The following is a 24,516-nucleotide window of genomic DNA, read 5'->3' on the forward strand; positions in this document are numbered from 1 at the left end:
GGAGCGCAAGATAACTCTCGAACAGATAAACCGATTTGGTAAAAAATTTGTTCTTCGTCATATTTTGTCCAAACTTAGTTTCAGTTCGAAGATGAGCAATATCGGTATTTCCCCCAATATTTAAAAAAATTTCACTAAAATGGTATGCACGATATATCTAGAACGCGGGCAACCAATTTGGACCAAACTTTTGATCACCTAATATTTTGTCCAAATTTAGTTTAACTTCTGAAATGGTCCATATCGGTCCTCTCCTTATGGTACCTCCCCCACAAAAGTTCAACATTTATGTATAAGTGTAGTTTAGGGTCTGTTCGAAGATCCTTGGGAAATGTATACCGATATTCTTGTTCCAACAAAAGCGAAAAATATAACTTTTGGGGCCAGCTCAAGAACGCTTTTTAGCCGAGCTATAGAACGAGCTTTAGGCGAGCGGAATGACTAGCTGAAGGTGATTCTTATAGACAAGCTGAAACTCTTCCTTATACAGAAGCTCACAGTTTCCGTGCTGAATATCATCCATGTAGACGAGATGAAGTTTGTTAGGGTTCTACTGTAAACAATCAGAAACTAGGCATCATTGTTATTATACATACACACACACACACTTGCTACCCTCATGCTATACTCTTTCTCACTCAGTCAGTCTCTTTCAGTCATTCAGACAACACAGTCATTGTATTACACCACAAGTATTAACACGCACATCAACTATTGTAACGTATTTCAGTTTCCAGAATTAAACAGAATAAATCTTGCTTAAGTTTGTTAATTTATCAATAAGTCTTTTATTTACAACATAAAAGCACAACTAAATCTTTTACTCAAACGTAAGAGTACAACAACTGGCGACGAGGACGGTGAATAAAGAAATAAATTCTTTAATTTCAATTCATCTACGCAAAAATCAACTGCACATAAAATGTCAAGCGAGAACATTGTGAAATTACTAGCTGAACAGCAAGCGGCTATGAATCTTCAAACGCAGTTACTGCAACAATTAACAAATCTACTTCAAGCACAGAGTACTGGAAACACCAAAGATGCTACGAGTCCCAGCACTTCAAAAGCAGCATTGATGGAATCTCTTTCACATTCCATGACAGACTTCGTTTATGAACCGGAAAGCGGATTAATTTTTCAAGCGTGGTACAATCGCTACCAACATGTCTTCGAAAAAGAAGCCCAATCTCTGGACGATCATGACAAAGTTGCGTTACTCTGGAGAAAGATGTCAAACAGTGTTCACGAAAGATTCAGGAACTACGTTCTTCCAAAGAATCCAACAGAAATGAGTCTCAAAGACACCCTGGAGAAACTTAACAAATTATTTGGTAAGGTAGAAACTCAAGTGTCTCAACGCTACAAGTGTTTGCAAATGAAAAAACTTGAAGGAGAAGACTATAAGGAATACGCCGGTAGAGTCAACTTACAGTGCGAACTCTTCAAGCTAAATGAAATGCAAGTGGATCAATTCAAGTGTCTAATCTATGTCTTGGGTTTACAATCAAGCAAAGACAACGACATTCGCTTACGTTTACTCAAATTGCTAGACGAAGCAAAGGACTCCACAACTCTAGACACTCTTGTAGATGAAACTCAACGACTCATGGATTTGAAAACAGACAATACTTTGATCGAGCATCAATCGCAATCAATATGCGCAGTCAAGAAATTCGCCAAGAACAACAACAAGCATTCCCATAAAATTCCTAAAACGCCCTGCTGGTTATGCGGAGACATGCATTACTCAAAATACTGTCCATTTAAAAATCATAAATGTTCAAAGTGTCAGCAGACAGGTCACAAGGATAACTTTTGCAAAAGCGCAAAACGAGGCAAGTCCACTACAGACAAAACTGCAGTCAAGTCGGACAAAACAAAATACAACGCCAACGCTGTATTCTCTTCAAAGCAACTCCAATTTCAACAATTGCGAAAATATACCACCGTGGAAATAAACAAGAAACAAGTCAAATTACAAATCGACACAGCATCCGATATTTCAATCATATCACGATCAACATGGGAATACATAGGTAAGCCTCACGTACACAAAACAAATGATACTGCAACAGACGTGAATTCCAACAGCATCAGCCTAATCGGAAAGTGTCAAGGCAACATAACGGTATCAGACAAAACGCTAACTCTACAATGTTACGTCACGGAAATCGATAACTTAAACATAATGGGTATCGACTGGATACAAAGTTTTAACCTTTGGGACAAACCAATTTCAGCTTGGTGTCGCCAAATATCAAACGATGAATACATATCAAACCTGAGAAGCAAGTTCAAACCTGTTTTCGACAACAGCAGTCTTGGCCTTTGTACAAAAACCAAAGTGCATATTAAACTTCTTCCAGACGCAAAAGAAACATTCATTGCAAAACGCCCAGTACCATATGCCGTGAGAACAGAAATAGAAACAGAGCTAGATAGACTTGAAAAAGCAAATATCATCACACCAGTCAATTCTTCAAAATTTGCAGCGCCAATAGTCGTGAGTAGAAGGAACGGAAAAATTAGAATTTGTGCAGACTATTCCACGGGTCTCAACAATTCAATTGAACCAAATCAGTATCCTCTGCCCACTCCTGAAGAAATTCTCTCAGATTGTCACGATTGTATGATATTTAGTCATTTGGATCTCTCTGACGCATATCTACAAGTAGAAGTCGACGATCAAAGCAAAGACTTGCTAACTATTAATACTCACAAAGGGTTATACAGATTTAATCGCCTCACTCCAGGTATAAAATCAGCACCAGGATCCTTCCAGCGAATCATGGATGAGCTATGCACAGGCATCCAAGGAGCACGAGCGTACATAGACGACATAGTCTTGGCAAGTAGATCTCTTCACGATCACAAAACTAATCTTAATTTGTTATTACAGAAAATTCAAGATTACGGGTTCAAACTCAAATTCGAAAAATGTCAATTTTTCAAACCATCAATAAAGTATCTAGGTCAAATCATAGATAAAAATGGCATACGACCTGATCCAGATAAAATTCTTGCAATACAGAACCTGAAGGTCCCTGAAAACATTTCAGAAGTACGATCTTTACTAGGCTCCATAAACCACTATGGAAAGTATGTCTACAACATGAGAAACATCCGAAAACCACTAGATGATCTCTTAAAAAAAGATCACAAATTCATTTGGACCAAAGAATGTCAACAATCTCTCAACGAATTCAAACGCATTCTAACATCGGATTTACTACTAACTCATTACAATCCAGCATTGCCAATTCACATTGCAGCGGACGCATCATCACATGGCATCGGAGCGGTAATATACCATACTTACCCAGACAACAGTGTCAAAGCCATTCATCACGTCTCAAGATCACTTACTCCAACGGAGCGAAATTACAGTCAAATCGAAAAAGAAGGACTAGCACTAGTTTTCGCCGTACAACGTTTCCACAAAATGATTTTCGGAAGAAAATTCACCCTACATACCGACCATAAGCCATTGCTCACCATATTTGGTTCCAAAAAAGGTATTCCGGTCTACACCGCGAACAGGTTACAACGTTGGGCTCTCATCCTTCTCACCTACGATTTCGATATAAAGTATACCAATACAAAGGATTTTGGACATGCAGACGTTCTGTCAAGATTGATAAGCGCACATGAAAAACCATCAGACGAGTACATCATAGCTTCAATCAACCTAGAAAACGACATAAGATATGACATCACAGACGCCGTATCAACACTACCAGTTAGCTTCAAAATGATACAGGATGCAACCAAAAAGGATTCAACCTTACAAACAGTTTCAAACTACGTATACAACGGCTGGCCAGAAAACAAAAACAGCATAGATTCTTCAATTCTTCCATATTTCAACAGGCAAGATTCAATATCAATAACAGATGATTGTCTTATGTTCAATACGCGCATAATAGTACCCGAATGCTACAGAAAACAAATTCTCAAACAACTGCATCGCGGACACATAGGAACAGAAAGAAGCAAATCTATCGCACGCAGCTACGTATATTGGCCAAACATAGACAAGGACATAGAGACTTACGTCAAGAAATGCAACAATTGCCAACTCGCAGCAAAAAGTCCCATCAAAACCAACCTTTGTCCTTGGCCCACAACAACACGCGTTCTCGAACGTGTTCACATAGATTACGCAGGTCCTGTAAAAAGCATTTACTACCTCGTAATAGTGGATTCATATTCCAAATATCCCGTCATATATGAAACTTCATCAACCACGACCGCAGCAACATTAAGGTTACTAACAACTTATTGTTCACAGTTTGGAAATCCTGAACAAATCGTATCCGACAATGGAACACAATTTTCCTCAGTGGATTTTGAAAATTGGTGTTCTCAACGAGGAATCGAACATACACGAACAGTTCGATATCACCCAAGTTCCAATGGTCAAGCAGAAAGATTCGTCGATACTCTCAAACGATCTTTAAAAAAATCAGAGGGAAAGGAGACGGCATCTAATGCACTACAAACATTCTTAGAAGTGTATCGTTCAACACCGAACAAAAACTCACCTAATGAACTCTCTCCAGCGGAATCATTCCTAGGTCGAAAAATGAGAACAGTTTTTGATTTAATAACAAAGCCTCCACCAGCGAGCAGAGAGAGAAACATTCAAATGGAGAAACATACAACCGGAAACATGGTACAAAACAACGAAATTTCATCACTGGAGATCTTGTCTACGCTAAACACTTCAAAGGTAATAAAAGCTACTGGGTTCCAGGTGAAATTATCAACAAAGTGGGAAATGTTACCTACAACACTCTCATTCAAGTGGATAAGAGACAAATTCTTGTGAGATCTCACGCAGATCAACTCCGAGCAAGAGAAACCGATCAAAATGTACCTGCAGAGCAAAATGATAATCTTCCTCTTCAAATCCTACTAGAAGACTTCAACATTAGTCCACCAATGGAAGAAGATTTCACAACTCCACCATCATCACCGGTTATGCACCCACAACGCATCACTTCTCGAAGAAACCCTGTACAGCCAGTATCCCGGACCCCCGAGAAGTCTCAAAAAGGGAGATGTTAGGGTTCTACTGTAAACAATCAGAAACTAGGCATCATTGTTATTATACATACACACACACACACTTGCTACCCTCATGCTATACTCTTTCTCACTCAGTCAGTCTCTTTCAGTCATTCAGACAACACAGTCATTGTATTACACCACAAGTATTAACACGCACATCAACTATTGTAACGTATTTCAGTTTCCAGAATTAAACAGAATAAATCTTGCTTAAGTTTGTTAATTTATCAATAAGTCTTTTATTTACAACATAAAAGCACAACTAAATCTTTTACTCAAACGTAAGAGTACAACAAAGTTCATGCTTAAAGACAAACTAAAAGTCGTGCCTATACACGAGCTGAAGGCCATCTTTAGACAGGACGTAAATATTTTTCTTAGATACGAGCAGAAAATCGCCCTTAAAGACGAGTTGATGGTCATCCTTGTTGCTACAGGTCGTGTTTACAGTCTAACTGAACGTCGTTTCTATAGAAGAACTCAAAGTGGTGCATATAGGCGATCTGTTAATGTTTTTTTTTACATTCGATCGTTTGAGACGTGCTGAAGGTTGGAGACAAGGTAAATATCGTTCTTGTAGACGACTTGAAGTTCGCTTTAGAGTCGAGCTTATGTTCGTTCAGTTGGACAATCTCAGCACCTGACCAAGTGAGATTTTTTAGACAACTAAGTTCATATTAAACAGCGCCTTCTTAGACGAACGGAGAGTGTCCATATACACGCATCCAGGAAGATCTATAAGAAGAATAATCGGATGTTTTTCTTGGATACTTAATCGGGGATCTTTACGTACTAAAGGGAATGCTTATAGTCCAAGAGGAATGCTTAAAGACGGCTTTGAAGGGGGAGTTTTATAGACCGTTGAAGGAGAGCCTTTGTAAGGAAAAACTGACAACAACATCTGAATATGATATAGTCTATTCGCCTACGTACCATAATAGTAAACATGAGTAAGTCGGTGAATTTGTGGTCAGAAGGAAGATTAAATATTTCGTCCTCGATTTTTCATATCGCCTTGATCCCCACTAATGCCCAGACCGATGTGTGCCAACGTGGTGCAACATCTCATTTTCAACGGTGGCAAAATACCCCTCAGTATAATGTTGGTAACATTTCCTGGGTACGAGGGCTGCACGAAAACTACCTGACCTAGGCAACACCGCGTAATGCCAGGCGCCATTTGAATTCTTTTGGAAAGTTTGACAGCTTTTAGCCTAGACTTACTTAGGACAGTTTGTCGTACGACCATTTTATGTGTTGTTTACAGTGGCTTGAAAAAAAAAAACACTTTGCAAAAAAATGGAATTTACTTGTGAACATTTTCGTCCAAGAATTTTTCACAACTTTCACGTGGATATTCAGAGCAAGAAGTGTATCTATCGTATTAAATCATTGTATGTCGATAAAGGACCATCCTATAGGACTATGAAAAACGGATTTAATGAATTCAACCGTGGTCGGCATTCCCCAAAAAACGAAGGTTGTGAGGGTCGCCAAAAATCGGTCGTTGTGCCAGAAAAAAATGAAGCCTGGCGTGAACGAATAATGCGAGATCGCCATGTTAAATACCGTGAGAGAGAGGTATCCTTGGACATTTCTTCCAACAACTAACATTTGATTTTGCAAAAACACCTGGCCACAAAAATGGATTTTTCTCGTTAGATCCAGCAAAATTGGGTAATCGCTCAACAAAAGCTCTTGGGAATTGATTCAAGGAAATTGTTCATTAAATCGATCGCGGTGCTTCAAATGACATTTGTAAGATCGTCACAGACGACGAATCTAGGATCTGTGCTTAGGAGCCTTAAACAACAGCAAGAAACGGCCGTTTGGGTCTTCGAATTCAAACCAAATGAAACGAAAGTTGTTCATGTAAGAAGCACGTCAAAGCAAAAGGTTGCCTGTTTCTTAAAAAACAAGTAAAAAAGTATCAGTCAGCTTTGCCGACAGAGATATACCCTCAGCCTGTGCAAATTGAAACACTTTATGTATTTAGGGGGTTTCAAAATTTTGGTCGTATGAACCGACAAAAATGTTGATTAGGATTAAAGTTCAAAAATTTTGCGGAAAAGGTACTTAAAAGAATGGACCGACATAGACCATGGGGTGCCATAGAAGGTTTTTACACCCTTCAAGGAGTATGGACTTGCCCCTGAAACAACTTTTACCATCGTAATGGAGGCAGCGAATGTAAGTTGCTTCAACAAAAATCAAGGTGATTCAATAGCAGGTCTTAAAGTGAACTTATCCACAATTTTGTGTGGGAGGTACGGGATGGAGTGGACAAATATAGTCCATATTGGAACCTGATCTATATCTGGTAGATATTATGAGAATGTGTAAAGTATGGACCAAATCGGTCACTCCCATCAAGAGTTATCGTGCGCACAATTTTTCCGAATATTTTTGAACTTTTGTGGGGTAGGTACCTGAAGGAGTGGACCGATATGGCTTATCTACGAACTTAAAGTAAGTTTGAAATTTTGGCCGGAATCGGCATTTCCGTTCGAGAATTATCTTGCGCTTCCACCCATAAACCATGGTGTCATAGGGTTTGTTTTTCAAATTTCAGGCTATTTTTCAGGAAGTATGGACATGCCCCTGAGGAAACTTGTACCTTCGTATAGGGGACAGTGAATACAAGATGTTACAACAAAAACCAAGGCGATTCGAGAGCAGGTCCTAAACTGAACTTTTCCGAAATTTTGTGTGGGAGGTACTCGAAGGAGTTTACCGATTGAGTTCATATTGAAACCTCATCTAAGTCTGGTAGAAACTTCATAATGTGCTAAGTATGGACCAAATCGGTTACTCCCTTCAAGAGTTATCGTACGCACAAATGTTCCGAACATTTTCGAACTTTTGTGGGGGAGGTACCGGAAACGAGTGGACCGATATAATCCATCTTTGAACTTGAACTAAGTTTGGACAAAATATTACGAAAGCCAAATTTTGGTCCGAATCGGCAGATCCGTTCGAGAGTTATCTTGCGCTCCAACCACTGCACACAGTGTCATAGGGTTTTTTGTATTTTTCAGGCTATTTTCTCAGGAAGTATGGACTTGCCCCTAATGAAACTTACAGCGTCGTATAGAGGATAGCGAATACAACTTGCGTAAAGAAAAATCAAAGCGATTCGAGACCAGGTCCTAAACTGAACTTTTTCGAAATTTTGTGTGGGAGGTACCCGAAGGAGTGGACCGATTGAGTCCATATTGTGACTTCATCTAAGTTTGGTAGAAATTACACGATGTGCAAAGTATGGACCAAATCGGTTATTCCCTTCGAGAGTTATCGTGCGCACAAGTTTTGCGACAATTTTTGAACATTGTGGGGGAGGTACCTGAAGGAGTGGACCTATATGGCCCATCTTCGAACTTAAATCGAATCTGGACAAATTATTTCGATACCCAAAATTTGAACCGAATCGATTGATCCGTTCGAGAGTTATCGTGCGCACCAGCCAGCCAGACAGACAGACAGACGGACAGACAGACAGACGGACGGACATTGCTAGATCTACTCAAAATTGTCTGAAACGGATATCGTACAAACATACTTGGGGTCTAAAAGCATTATTTCGATGAGGCACATTTTTGGTCGTATCAAAGTGTAAATACCCTCTTTAGCCTAAAGGCTGAGGGTATAAAAAGCCACAACTCGTCAAACAAAAATAACGCTTTAAAAACACTGGTACTACCCGTGCTGATGTTCCGAAGCCTGGGTGCTTGCGCAAGCAGATACGGCAGTGCTTGGCGTGTTTGAGAGAAAAATTCTTAAAAGTATCGAGATGCAGCGATTGCGTTGGCTAGGCCATATAATAAGAATGGGCGATGATGAACCCGCTAAAAAAGGCGTATAAATTCGAGCCACATGGCGGTGCACGCAGAATTGACAGGCCAAAGAATAGATGGCGCAAACAAGTGAATGAAGAGATGACAAGGCATGGTATTCCAAAAAGCGAAGCACGAAACAGAGAGAATTGGAGACCTTTTCTTAGTTCTATGCTCTGTAATGGGCCAGCTAAGTAACTAAGTAAGTAGAATATGGAAGAAAGTCGTTGTGATCAGCATAACAAGGACAACTTGTAGCTAAAATTTCGATTCGGAGGCCACCACGACAGTAAATGCTTAATATGCTTAAAAGTTTCAACCATTATTTTAATTAAAAACACTAAAATGAAGCAGTTATCTAGAAAAACAATATCGATACTTAGTATGTTAATATGTATGTATTTGATTCACCGAGGTGTTAAAACATTAACATACCTTCCTTGCGCTCGTATAGTCTACTAGCAATCAACTCAATCACGCACGACAATGTTTGTAAACAAAACTCTCAAACAAGAAGAATTCTAATTAGATTTATTTGTAAATAACAATTTATTATTAATGGCAAGCAATTAATTACTTGTTAAGCGATTGATTTAAACAAATAAATATTTAATAAATAAAGGAAGAAAATAAACAAAAAATAATGTAAAAAAACAAAAGCCCATTAGATGAATAATTAAATTCAATAATTTGTTATACGAGTAAAGTCAATTATAATATTATGTTAACAAAAAAATTCAATTAAAAAACTAACAATTAACTATTAATTTATTCAAACATATATTTTTATATATTGGGGAAGTAGTGATGTATATGGCAAGGAAGGGAATCAATCAGCCATGGGTCAGTTCAAATACCCCATAAGACATTTTTAACGGAGTTTAAATCCCTCAGCCATGTAATAAAACGTATCTGAAGAAGGTGTCGTTCATTCATAAACTGTGATCATTAATGATAACAGAATTCTCCCTGCGTCCCTTCTATTAAATTTTTCGAGTAATATTTGTTTTTAGTGCTGTTTAAACAATGGTTGAAATCCCATTGAATCCAACTCTATATAATTACTAAAATTTCAAACTTTCCTTTTTGTTGCTACCCCACAATAGTCTTGTTATCACTTTTTACTCAACACTTCAAATAAATATCCATCCCGAGAATATAATGTTACTTTATTGATTTTATGAGTGTGTATGTGTGTTCGTTTGTTTGTTTTTTATAATAAATTGTCAATTATTTACAATATTGAGTATTGGCAATAAATTGTAATTTATTTATGTTTCTCTGTCTACTCATCAGAATGGCTAATAAAGTCAGGGCAATTTATAGTCATGGTTTCGAGTTGCTCTAATATTTATTATACAACAATTGAACCTTTTGGAAAATTGAGCCTAATAAAATATTTATTTAAGGCAACAAATTGTTTTTCAAACACATTGATGAGAAACAAGTGAGTAGTACTAATCAAGATCATAATTATTATTATGGTAATATATTTTAAATTTGAAGAATATTTGGGATAATTTAATTGATGGAAATCATATATTTAGTAAGCGACTCATCAATAACTGAATGACAGTTTTTAAAGTTAGAGCGTATAATTCTTGTCGTTAATCATACATTATGGTCCAACACGAGCTGTAGAAAGTTGTTATGGGCAGGCTGAAGGGAGTGGATTTTTTAAAAAATGGGTCTACAATAAACGCGTATCTTTTAAAAACTAGTTTTCAAAAAAGTGAATTTAATAAAAAAACTTTTTCAATACACGTGGATTTTTTTATAATTATTTTTTAATAAATGTGGATTATTTAAACAATATTTTTTTTATAAACGTGGATTTTTTTAAAAAATATATCATAATAAACATGGATTTTTAAAAAATATTTTTATAATAAACATAGATTTTTTAACAAATATTTTTATAATAATGGTGGATTTTTTTAAAATAAACGTGGATTTTTTAAGAAATATTTTTATAATAAACGTGGATTTTTTAAAAAATATTTTTATAATAAACGTGGATTTTTTAAAAAAATATTTTTATAATAAACGTGGATTTTTTAAAAAATATTTTTATAATAAACGTGGATTTTTTAAAAAATATTTTTATAATAAACGTGGATTTTTAAAAAAATATTTTTATAATAAACGTGGATTTTTTAAAAAATATTTTTATAATAAACGTGGATTTTTTAAAAAATATTTTTATAATAAACGTGGATTTTTTAAAAAATATTTTTATAATAAACGTGGATTTTTTAAAAAATATTTTTATAATAAACGTGGATTTTTTAAAAAATATTTTTATAATAAACGTGGATTTTTTAAAAAATATTTTTATAATAAACGTGGATTTTTTAAAAAATATTTTTATAATAAACGTGGATTTTTTAAAAAATATTTTTATAATAAACGTGGATTTTTTAAAAAATATTTTTATAATAAACGTGGATTTTTTAAAAAATATTTTTATAATAAACGTGGATTTTTTAAAAAATATTTTTATAATAAACGTGGATTTTTTAAAAAATATTTTTATAATAAACGTGGATTTTTTAAAAAAATATTTTTATAATAAACGTGGATTTTTTAAAAAATATTTTTATAATAAACGTGGATTTTTTAAAAAATATTTTTATAATAAACGTGGATTTTTTAAAAAATATTTTTATAATAAACGTGGATTTTTTTAAAAAAATATTTTTATAATAAACGTGGATTTTTTTAAAAAAATATTTTTATAATAAACGTGGATTTTTTAAAAAAATATTTTTATAATAAACGTGGATTTTTTAAAAAATATTTTTATAATAAACGTGGATTTTTTAAAAAAATATTTTTTCAATAAACGTGGGTTTTTTAAAAAAATATTTTTTCAATAAACGTGGACTTTTTAAAAAAATATTTTTTCAATAAACGTGGATTTTTTAAAAAAATATTTTTTCAATAAACGTGGACTTTTTAAAAAAATATTTTTTCAATAAACGTGGATTTTTTAAAAAAATATTTTTTCAATAAACGTGGATTTTTTAAAAAAATATTTTTTCAATAAACGTGGATTTTTTAAAAAAATATTTTTTCAATAAACTTGGATTATTTAAAAAAATATTTTTTCAATAAACGTGGATTTTTAAAAAAAAATATTTTTGCAATAAACTTGGATTTTTAAAAAAAAATATTTTTGCAATAAACTTGGATTTTTTAAAAAAATATTTTTTCAATAAACTTGGATTTTTTAAAAAGATATTTTTTCAATAAACTTGGATTTTTTAAAAAAATATTTTTTCAATAAACGTGGATTTTTTAAAAAAAATATTTTTTCAATAAACGTGGATTTTTTAAAAAATATTTTTATAATAAACGGGGATTTTTTAAAAAATATTTTTATTATAAACGTGGATTTTTTTAAAAAATATTTTTATAATAAACGTGATTTTTTAAAAAATATTTTAATAATAAACGTAGATTTTTTAAAAAATATTTTTATAATAAACGTGGATTTAAAAAAAAAAAAAATTAAATAAACGTGGATTTTTTTAAAAAAAAAATTAAAATAAACGTGGATTTTTTTAAAAAATATTTTTATAATAAACGTGGATTTTTAAAAAAATATTTTTTCAATAAACGTGGATTTTTAAAAAATATTTTTATAACAAACGTGAATTTTTTAAAAAAATATTTTTATAATAAACGTGGATTTTGTAAAAATATTTTTATAATAAACGTGAATTTTTTAAAAAATATTTTTATAATAAACGTGGATTTTTTTAAAAATATTTTTATAATAAACGTGGATTTTTTTAAAAATATTTTTATAATAAACGTGGATTTTTTTAAAAAATATTTTCATAATAAACGTGGATTTTTTTAAAAGTATTTTTATAATAAACGTGGATTTTGTTTAAAAATATTTTTATAATAAACGTGGATTTTTTAAAAAATATTTTTATAATAAACGTGAATTTTTAAAAAAATATTTTTATAATAAACGTGGATTTTTAAAAAAATATTTTTATAATAAACGTAGATTTTTAAAAAAATATTTTTATAATAAACGTGGATTTTTAAAAAAATATTTTTATAATAAACGTGGATTTTTAAAAAAATATTTTTATAATAAACGTGGATTTTTTAAAAAATATTTTTATAATAAACATGGATTTTTTAAAAAATATTTTTATAATAAACGTGGATTTTTTAAAAAATATTTTTATAATAAACATGGATTTTTTAAAAAATATTTTTATAATAAACGTGGATTTTTTAAAAATTATTTTTATTATAAACGTGGATTTTTAAAAAAATATTTTATAATAAACGTGGATTTTTTAAAAAATATTTTTATAATAAACGTGGATTTTTTAAAAAATATATTATAAAAATATGGATTTTTAAAAAAATATTTTTATAATAAACGTGGATTTTTTAAAAAATATTTTTATTATAAACGTGGATTTTTAAAAAACTATTTTTATAATAAACGTGGATTTTTTAAAAAATATTTTTATAATAAACATGGATTTTTTAAAAAATATTTTTATAATAAACGTGGATTTTTTAAAAAAATATTTTTATAATAAACGTGGATTTTAAAAAAATATTTTTTCAATAAACGTGGATTTAAAAAAAAAATATTTTTTCAATAAACGTGGATTTTAAAAAAATATTATTTCAATAAACGTGAATTTTTTAAAAAATATTTTTTCAATAAACGTGAATTTTTTAAAAAATATTTTTTCAATCAACGTGAATTTTTTAAAGAATATTTTTTCAATCAACGTGAATTTTTTAAAGAATATTTTTCTTATAAACGTGGATTTGTTAAATATTTTTTAATAAACGTGGATTTAAAAAAAAATATAATAACGTGGTAATATATTTTTTAATAAACGTGGATTTTTTAAAATATTTTTTAATAAACTTGTATTATTTAAAAAATATTTTTTAATAAACTTGGATTATTTTAAAAATATTTTTATAATAATCGCGGATTTTTTTAATAATTTTTTAAAAAACGTGGATTATTTTAAAAATATTTTATAATAAACGTGGATTTTTAAAAAATATTTTTTAATAAACTTGGATTATTTTAAAAATATTTTTATAATAATCGCGGATTTTTTTAATAATTTTTTAAAAAACGTGGATTATTTTAAAAATATTTTGTAATAAACGTGGATTTTTTAAAAAAATATTTTTTCAATAAACGTGGATTTTTTAAAAAAATATTTTTTCAATAAACGTGGACTTTTTAAAAAAATATTTTTTCAATAAACGTGGATTTTTTAAAAAAATATTTTTTCAATAAACGTGGATTTTTTAAAAAAATATTTTTTCAATAAACGTGGATTTTTTAAAAAAATATTTTTTCAATAAACTTGGATTATTTAAAAAAATATTTTTTCAATAAACGTGGATTTTAAAAAAAAAATATTTTTGCAATAAACTTGGATTCTTTAAAAAAATATTTTTTCAATAAACTTGGATTTTTTAAAAAGATATTTTTTCAATAAACTTGGATTTTTTAAAAAAATATTTTTTCAATAAACGTGGATTTTTTAAAAAAAATATTTTTTCAATAAACGTGGATTTTTTAAAAAATATTTTTATAATAAACGGGGATTTTTTAAAAAATATTTTTATTATAAACGTGGATTTTTTTAAAAAATATTTTTATAATAAACGTGATTTTTTAAAAAATATTTTAATAATAAACGTAGATTTTTTAAAAAATATTTTTATAATAAACGTGGATTTAAAAAAAAAAAATTAAATAAACGTGGATTTTTTTAAAAAAAAAATTAAAATAAACGTGGATTTTTTAAAAAATATTTTTATAATAAACGTGAATTTTTAAAAAAATATTTTTATAATAAACGTGGATTTTTAAAAAAATATTTTTATAATAAACGTAGATTTTTAAAAAAATATTTTTATAATAAACGTGGATTTTTAAAAAAATATTTTTATAATAAACGTGGATTTTTAAAAAAATATTTTTATAATAAACGTGGATTTTTTAAAAAATATTTTTATAATAAACATGGATTTTTTAAAAAATATTTTTATAATAAACGTGGATTTTTTAAAAAATATTTTTATAATAAACATGGATTTTTTAAAAAATATTTTTATAATAAACGTGGATTTTTTAAAAATTATTTTTATTATAAACGTGGATTTTTAAAAAAATATTTTATAATAAACGTGGATTTTTTTAAAAATATTTTTATAATAAACGTGGATTTTTTAAAAAATATATTATAAAAATATGGATTTTTAAAAAAATATTTTTATAATAAACGTGGATTTTTTAAAAAATATTTTTATTATAAACGTGGATTTTTAAAAAACTATTTTTATAATAAACGTGGATTTTTTAAAAAATATTTTTATAATAAACATGGATTTTTTAAAAAATATTTTTATAATAAACGTGGATTTTTTAAAAAAATATTTTTATAATAAACGTGGATTTTAAAAAAATATTTTTTCAATAAACGTGGATTTAAAAAAAAAATATTTTTTCAATAAACGTGGATTTTAAAAAAATATTATTTCAATAAACGTGAATTTTTTAAAAAATATTTTTTCAATAAACGTGAATTTTTTAAAAAATATTTTTTCAATCAACGTGAATTTTTTAAAGAATATTTTTTCAATCAACGTGAATTTTTTAAAGAATATTTTTCTTATAAACGTGGATTTGTTAAATATTTTTTAATAAACGTGGATTTAAAAAAAAATATAATAACGTGGTAATATATTTTTTAATAAACGTGGATTTTTTAAAATATTTTTTAATAAACTTGTATTATTTAAAAAATATTTTTTAATAAACTTGGATTATTTTAAAAATATTTTTATAATAATCGCGGATTTTTTTAATAATTTTTTAAAAAACGTGGATTATTTTAAAAATATTTTGTAATAAACGTGGATTTTTAAGAAAATATTTTTTCAATAAACGACGTTTTTTTGAAATATTTTTACAAAAAACGTGGATTTTTTAAGAAATATTTTTTCAATTACCTACGTTTTTTGTTATGATTTTTCCAATAAACGAGGATTTTTTTTAAAAAAAATACCTTTCAATTGAAGTGTTTTTTTACAATAAACGAAGATTTTTTAAAGAATTGTTTTTAATTAAGGTATTTTTTGAAAAATATATATTTTTTTAATAAACATGGATTTTTAGAAATTAGTTTTATAACAAAACGTGGGTTTTTATTTAAAAATTAGTATTTCAAAAAACGTGGGTTGTTTTAGAAATTATTTTTTCACAAAATTGTTTTTTTTAGAAAAAAACTTGATTTTTTTAAAAATATTTTTTTTTTTAAAAATATTTTTTCAATAAAAGAGAATTTTTTAAAAAAATATTTTTTCAATAAACGTGAATTTTTTAAAAAAATATTTTTTCAATAAACGTGGATTTTTTTAACTATTTTTTAATAAACGTGGATTTTTTAAAATATTTTTTTAATAAACGTGGATAATTTTATAAATATTTGGATACGTGGATTTTTTAAATACGTGGATTATTTAAAAAATTTTTTATAATAAACGTGGGTTTGTTTTTCAAAATAGTCAGGCTTATTCCCATAGTCGTTGTTTTAATATTTTATTAAAACAACTTTAATTTATTAGTGGGAAAAAATTGGCGGTGTTTACCAAGGGGTAAGGCAGGGAATACTATAGTTTCAGATCTCGCCACAGATCTTCATCAGTTCCCTTATTTCTTGTTTTTCAACAAGAAACTTTTTATACCCAAGTGTCAATTGCTAGCTCAAATAGATACGTGCGCAAAGAAACACTCTGATCGAGAATTTCTTTGGCACTACCTAAACTCTAGCAACTTCACTTGCAAACAAAACCAAATTTTTCCCACTGCTATGCGTTCGTCGATTCTCGACGAAAAAACACATAACTAATTTGTTGGTATTGCATACTACAGCAATAAACAACATTTTGACGGTGCCCGGTCTCACAATTAGGAGGGTTGGCGTTTTTTGTTTGGGATGACGACTTCTATTTTGTTTTTCAAAATAGTCAGGCTTATTCCCATAGTCGTTGTTTTAATATTTTATTAAAACAACTTTAATTTATTAGTGGGAAAAGATTGGCGGTGTTTACCAAGGGGTAAGGCAGGGAATACTATAGTTTCAGATCTCGCCACAGATCTTCATCAGTTCCCTTATTTCTTGTTTTTCAACAAGAAACTTTTTATACCCAAGTGTCAATTGCTAGCTCAAATAGATACGTGCGCAAAGAAACACTCTGATCGAGAATTTCTTTGGCACTACCTAAACTCTAGCAACTTCACTTGCAAACAAAACCAAATTTTTCCCACTGCTATGCGTTCGTCGATTCTCGACGAAAAAACACATAACTAATTTGTTGGTATTGCATACTACAGCAATAAACAACAAAATAGAAGTCGTCATCCCAAACAAAAAACGCCAACCCTCCTAATTGTGAGACCGGGCACCGTCAAAATGTTGTTTATTGCTGTAGTATGCAATACCAACAAATTAGTTATGTGTTTTTTCGTCGAGAATCGACGAACGCATAGCAGTGGGAAAAATTTGGTTTTGTTTGCAAGTGAAGTTGCTAGAGTTTAGGTAGTGCCAAAGAAATTCTCGATCAGAGTGTTTCTTTGCGCACGTATCTATTTGAGCTAGCAATTGACACTTGGGTATTAAAAGTTTCTTGTTGAAAAACAAGAAATAAGGGAACTGATGAAGATCTGTGGCGAGATCTGAAACTATAGTATTCCCTGCCTTACCCCTTGGTAAACACCGCCAATTTTTTCCCACTAATAAATTAAAGTTGTTTTAATAAAATATTAAAACAACGACTATGGGAATAAGCCTGACTATTTTGAAAAACAAAATAGAAGTCGTCATCCCAAACAAAAAACGCCAACCCTCCTAAACGTGGGTTTTTAAAAAAATACTTTTTAATAACTGTGGACTTTTTAAAAAAATGTTACAAAAAACGTGGATTTTTTAAAATATATTTTTTTAAGAAACGTCGGTTTTTAAATGTTTCTTGGAGGGATAGATATTTTTTAAAAAATAATTTTCAATTGAAGTGTTTTTTGTTTTCAAAAAATATTTTTTCAATAAACGAGGATTTTTTAAAAAATACTTTTCATTAACGTGGGTTTTTTAGAAAGTAGTATTTCAAAAAATGTGATTTGTTTTAGAAATTATGTTTTTTTTTATTTTTCAAAAAATTTGAATTTTTTAGAAATTATTTTTTTCAAAAATATTTTTTTAATAAACGTGATTTTTTTAAAAAAATAATTTTTCAATAACCTTGAATTTTTTAATTAATATTTTTGCAATAAAAGTGGATTTTTTAATGGTATTTTTTAAATAACTTGGATTTTTTAATGGATATCTTTTCAATAAACGTGGATTTATTAATGAATGTTTTTTCAATAAAAGTCGATTTTTAAATGATTTTTTTAATAAACGTGAATTTTTAAATTATTATTTTTTTAATAAAAGAGGATTTTTTAAAAAAATATTTTTTCGATAAACGATTATTTTTTAAAAAATATTTTTCCATTGAACGATTATTTTTTAAAAAATATTTTTTCAATAAACGATTATTTTTCAAAAAATATTTTTTTCAATAAGCGATTATTTTTTAATAAATGTTTTTTCAATAAACGATTATTTTTTAAAAAATAATTTTTCAGTAAACGATTATATTTTTAATTTTTTTTTTTCAATAAATGATTATTTTGTAAAAAATATTTCTTCAATAAACCGTGCTATGGTGCAACATGGTTGGAGCCTTTAGGGCGAAAATTGTGTAATACCCTTCATCCCATGTATGAGTACTTTCTAGGACTTAGACTAATAGTTGGTTTCAGGCCCATTGTGGGAGTATCGCTATGACTGTGGTTGAATGAGCATAGCAAGATAGGAGCCTTTGATGCTGCTTCGCCATAGACTAAGGTGGTGAACAGGGACAATCACCGGAACAAAATGGTAGCCGTGTATTCCACTCAGTGCTGAGAACACCGCCTAAGTGCTGTTTAAGAACTGTTTATATATAATTTTGAAATTTTAAGCAAATAATGTCTCCATTGGGTGCCACCGTGGTGCAATGGTATGCACACCCGCCTTGCCCACATAAGGCAACATCAAAACACTTTTCAACGGTGGCAAAATACCCCTCAGTAATGTTGGCGACATTTCCTGAGTATTTCAGCCATGTTAAACTTCTCTACAAAAGTGGTGTCTTAGACACGCCGTTCGGACTCGGCGATAAACTGTAGGTCCCATATCATTGAGCTAATATGAATCGGGGTACACTCATTGATATGAGAGAAGTCTCCCTTGTCCATTATGGAACAATTATTATAATGTCTCCATTGCCCCTTATGTGATGTTTGTGGAACAATTATTATTATGTCTTTGCGGACGTAATTGCAACGATATGAATTCTGATATTTTTAAGATTCCTTTTTTTCCATATTGCTTATAGTTAAGAGCTCGATAAATCATTTTCATTTCATTTGCAGCCAATTAAATATGCCTCAAAGGTCACCTTTTTATCTAAATCCCTACAATGAGACATTGATTCAGAGATAATTCCCTTAACATATGCAGGGAGCAAAAGAATGCCTAATTTTCCATTAGACAAAAGTAAACTTTAAGCAACATAGCAACCAAAAAGTAAGACACATCCGCACACAATAAAATGAAATAAGGGAGAAAAGCATAGCCTTTCAACGATGGCGGCTAAGTATTCAAAGTGAAGGCTATGCTACTTAACTTCAATACATCTGTATTAATTCGCCTACTCGACTACAAAACATGTCTATCAGCATATTTAATCTTTGTGGAAAAAAACAAAAAGACAAAAGCATCAACCACCCAGGCAATAGGAAAAGGAAACGTAGTTTGGACATGATTTTTTCACAATAATAAAGATTTGTTAAAGAGATTTGTCATACAGCATTCTTCCCAAAACACCCTCATTGGACAAATTGTCTATTGCCATTATCAAAGTATGAAATAATACACCCGCTGTGTATGGTTAAATGCGGAGGGGAGAGACTGCAGATATGGTTGTCATGATATGTTGGCACATTCCTTAACATTTGTTAAACAACAAATTTAGCAATGACAAGAGAAAATGACAAACTATCCATAACAATGCTAGAGTGAAAATAACAACAACAACAACTACCACACATAACAAGCTATGTTGTCTCCCTCCCTTCCCCCTTTTCTAAAGAGTCATGCAAGAGTCCTTGAGGATAAAAGCTTCATAATGAAAATGTTTTCATGTAAATCCATGACTACTAAATATTTGATATGATTTAGAAAGGCCAATAAGAAAATTAAGCATACATAAATATGTCTGTACATATATTCGTTCATTTGTCTATGGCCATAAGTCGATAGGGAATGTGAATTGATATATGGGGTACTACATACCAAAACTCGGCTACAAACACTTCTGTCAGCTCGAGTGTAAATACTCAAATCGTAGCGTGTACGAAGACTCTAATCGTATCGTCTGTAAAAGCTCCCTTCAGCTCGTCTATAAAAATTTACGTTCATTGAAAAAATATTTGTTAAAACATTCACGATTATCGAAAAAAATATTTTTTTTTAAATCCACTTTTATTGAAAAATATATTTTTTAAAAAATACACGTCATTAAAAAAGTATTTGTTGAAACATTCATGATTATAGAAAAAATATTTTTTTAAATATCCAAGTTTATTGAAACTTTATTTTTTTAAAAAATCACTTTTATGTAAAAATATATATTTTGTGAAAAAAAAACACGTAAATTTAAAAATATTTGTTAAAAAATCCACGCTTACTGAAAAAAATATTTTTCCACGCTTATTGAAAAAAAAATTCTTTTAAAAAATCCACGCTTATTGAAAAACATATTAAAATATATTAAAAAAAATCCACGTTTATTGAAAAAATATTTAAATATATTTAAAAATCTACGTTTACTGAAAAAATATTTTTTTCAAAAATCCACGCTTATTGAAAAAAATATTTTTCAAAAATCCATGCTTATTGAAAAAATATTTAAAAAATCCACGCTTATTGAAAAAATATTTAAAAAATCCACGCTTATTGAAAAAATATTTAAAAAATCCACGCTTATTGAAAAAACTATTTTTTTTTAAAAAATCCACGTTTATTAAAAAAACATTTTTTTTTTAAAAATCCACGTTTATTGAAAAAACTATTTTTTTAAAAATCCACGTTTATTGAAAAAACTATTTTTTTTTTTAAAATCCACGTTTATTGAAAAAATATTTTTTAAAAAAATCCACGTTTATTGAAAAATAGTTTTTAAAAAATCGACAATGTTTTGAAAAACAGTTTTTAAAAAATCGACAATGTTTTGAAAAACAGTTTTTAAAAAATCGACGTTTATTTAAAAATAGTTTTTAAAAAATCGACGTTTATTGAAAAATAGTTTTTAAAAAATCCACGGTTATAGAAAAATAGTTTTTAAAAAATCCACGTTTATAGAAAAATAGTTTTTAAAAAATCCACGGTTATAGAAAAATAGTTTTTAAAAAATCCACGTTTATAGAAAAATAGTTTTTAAAAAATCCCACGTTTATTGAAAAATAGTTTTTAAAAAATCCACGTTTATTGAAAAATAGTTTTTAAAAAATCCACGTTTATTGAAAAATAGTTTTTAAAAAATCCACGTTTATTGAAAAATAGTTTTTAAAAAATCCACGCTTATTAAAAAAAGTATTTTGTAAAAAATCCACGCTTATTGAAAAAAAAATTAAAAAACCACGCTTATTAAAAAAAGTATTTTGTAAAAAATCCACGTTTATTGAAAAATATTTTTTAAAAAATCCGCGTTTATTGAAAAAATATTTTTTTAAAAAATCCACGTTTTTGAAAAAATATTTTTTAAAAAAATATTTTATACAAAATTTACGTTTATTGAAAGAAATATTTATTAAAATATTTTTTTTTTTAAATTCATGTCTATTGCAGCTACGAGAATTTTTAGATGTTTCTGTTGAATTCGCATTTAAACGAATTCTTCGGTCACATTTATTTTTGAGCTCGTGTCGCCATATAATTGGGGATGAGTTCTTTGTTTCAATACAAAGAAATAAGGAAGCTGATGAGTCCAAGTGGCGTTGGACGAAACTAGTCGTCTCTACCTTTCCCGAAATTAAATTAATGTTAACTGTTAAGGTTTCCGGTTCACCGGAAAAAATTTAATTTTATTAATCCACGTTTATTGAAAAAAAAAATTAAACCCACGTTTTTTTAATAATTTTTTTTTTAATAATTTTTAAAAAATTAATTTTTAAAAAATCCAAATTTTTTGGAAAATATTTTTTTAAAATTTTTTTTTTTTTGGAACAAATATTTTATGAATCAACGTTTTTTGGAAAATATATTATTAAAAAATCTATATTTTTCGGAAAAAATATTTTTTAAAAAATCTACATTTTTTGGAAAAAATATTTTTTTAAAAAATCCACGTTTATTGAAACAAATATTTTTTAAATCCACGTTTTTTGGAAAATATATTAATTAAAAAATCTAGTTTCTTAAAAAATCCACGATTTTTGCAAAATACATTCATTAAAACATCCTCGTATTTTTTGGAAAAATATATTTAAAAAATTCGTTTTTTTGCAAAAATACTTTTTTTTTAAATCACGTTTTTTACACACATTTTTTGGAAAACATATTTTTTAAATCGACGTTTATTGAAAAAATATTTTTTAAAAAATCCACTATCATTGAAAAAATATTTTTTTTAAGTCCACTATCATTGAAAAAATATTTTTTTTTAAAAATCCACGATTATTGAAAAAATATTTTTTTAACAAACCACGATTATTGTAAAAATATTTTTTCAAAAATACACGATTATTTGAAAAATATTTTTTCAAAAATCCACGATTTTAAAAAATATTTTTTGAAAATTTTATTGAAAAAATATTTTTAAAAAGTCCACGTTTATAAAAAATATTTTTTTAGAAAATCCACGTTTATTGAAAAAATATTTTTTAGATAATATACGTTTATTATTTTTAAATCCACATTAATAAAAATATATATTTTACAAAATCTACGTTATTGAAACAAATATTTTTTAAAATGCACGATTTTTGGAAAATATATTTATTAAAAACGCCACGTCTTTGGAAAAAATATTTTTTTATACAAAATTCACGATTTTTGAACAATACATTTATTGAAAAATCCACGTTTTCTTTTTTTGGAAAAATATATTTAAAAATCCAAGTTTTTTTGTAAAAATATTAAAAAAACACATAGAAAACTATATTTAAAAAAACCATGTTTTTTGAAAAAATATTTTTTTTATAATTCAAGTTTATTAATTTTTTTTAAATATTTTTAAAAAATCCACGCTTATTGAAAAGAATATTTTTAAATATTTAATAATAAAAATATTTAATAAAAATATTTATTAAAAATCCACGATTTTTGGAAAATATATTTATAAAAAAATCCGCATTTTTTAAATCAACGTTTATTGAAAAAAATATTTTTTAAAAAATCCACTATCATTGAAAAATTATTTTTTTAATCCACGGTTATTGAAAAAATATTTATAAAAATCCACTATTATAGAAAAAATATTTTTTTCTTAAATCCAATATTATTATAAAAATATTTTTTTTAAATCCACGAATATTGAAAAAAAAATTAAAAAATTCCACGAATATTGAAAAAATATATTTTCTTTTTTATTAATTCATATTTATTAAAAGATGTGTTTAAAAAAATGCATGTTTATTGACAAAATATTTTTGAAAAAATCCACGTTTATTGGAAAAAAATATTTAAAAAAATCTACGTTTGTTAAGAAATATTAAAGAATCCACTTTTATTGAAAAAATATTTTTTACAATATCTCAGGTTTGTTAAAAAATATTCTTTAAACTTCCTGGTTTATTTAAAAAATCTTTGATTTGAAAAAATATTTATTAAAATATCAATCTTCATTGAAAAATATTCTTAAAAAATTGCTTTAAAAATCCATATTTATTGATCCTTAACAAATATTCATTGTGCACTGACCCATATGCTGCCCAACTTACTGCGTATGTATTTTTTTCTCTTTCCACAAATCCAAATGATTCTCCATCAAGGCACCACCCTCCACAAACAACAAACAACTTAAGTAAATTCCATTGCCTTTGATTTCATTTCATGCTTACGCTTAACAAATTTGTTGAACGTTTTAACAATGTTAAAAGATTTATTAACTATTTGGGCGTTTACAAAACTATAATCTATAATTCATCATTAGTTAACAATGAATGAGTGAAATAGAATCAGAGGACCGTACTAAACGAATGAACGACATTGTTGGAGTCGCAGTCACAAACACACAGAAAGACTAGTTACAGATCTTAATTTCATGTCTGAAAACGGCTTAAAGGCAATTTTGATTTAAGGGGTGTCACGTCGCATAAAATGTTTTAATGGAGGCATCCAATATTTTGGTTGAAGATTTAAATGGGTGTTGAAGGAACGAATACTTAAGAGAAGTTGGGTGCATAATTGAAGAGACAATTTCAAAGGGGAAGGATTTTGAT

General features: G+C 28.3%; 1 protein-coding gene across 1 annotated transcript; it reads left to right on the forward strand.

The window, feature by feature from the left end:
* The first annotated feature begins 922 nt into the window (after positions 1-922).
* Positions 923-4,463, forward strand: LOC141386842 (uncharacterized). The gene is made up of 2 exons (XM_073955749.1): positions 923-1,728; positions 4,295-4,463. The coding sequence occupies exons 1-2, from the start codon at positions 923-925 to the stop codon at positions 4,461-4,463; spliced, it is 975 nt and encodes a 324-aa protein (XP_073811850.1).
* Positions 4,464-24,516: the final 20,053 nt, after the last annotated feature.

The sequence above is a fragment of the Musca autumnalis genome, unplaced genomic scaffold (genome assembly GCF_047663935.1).
Source record: "Musca autumnalis isolate F117 unplaced genomic scaffold, ASM4766393v1 scaffold_5, whole genome shotgun sequence".
In the NCBI taxonomy this organism is placed as follows: Eukaryota; Metazoa; Arthropoda; class Insecta; order Diptera; family Muscidae; genus Musca; species Musca autumnalis.

Bases quoted from the DNA above. Each gene is read 5' to 3' on its own strand.
- LOC141386842 (XM_073955749.1), top strand. From the start codon at position 923: ATGTCAAGCGAGAACATTGTGAAATTACTAGCTGAACAGCAAGCGGCT. The intron at 1,729-4,294 runs GTTATGCGGAGA...TATTGTTCACAG, and splicing joins ATTCCTAAAACGCCCTGCTG to TTTGGAAATCCTGAACAAAT.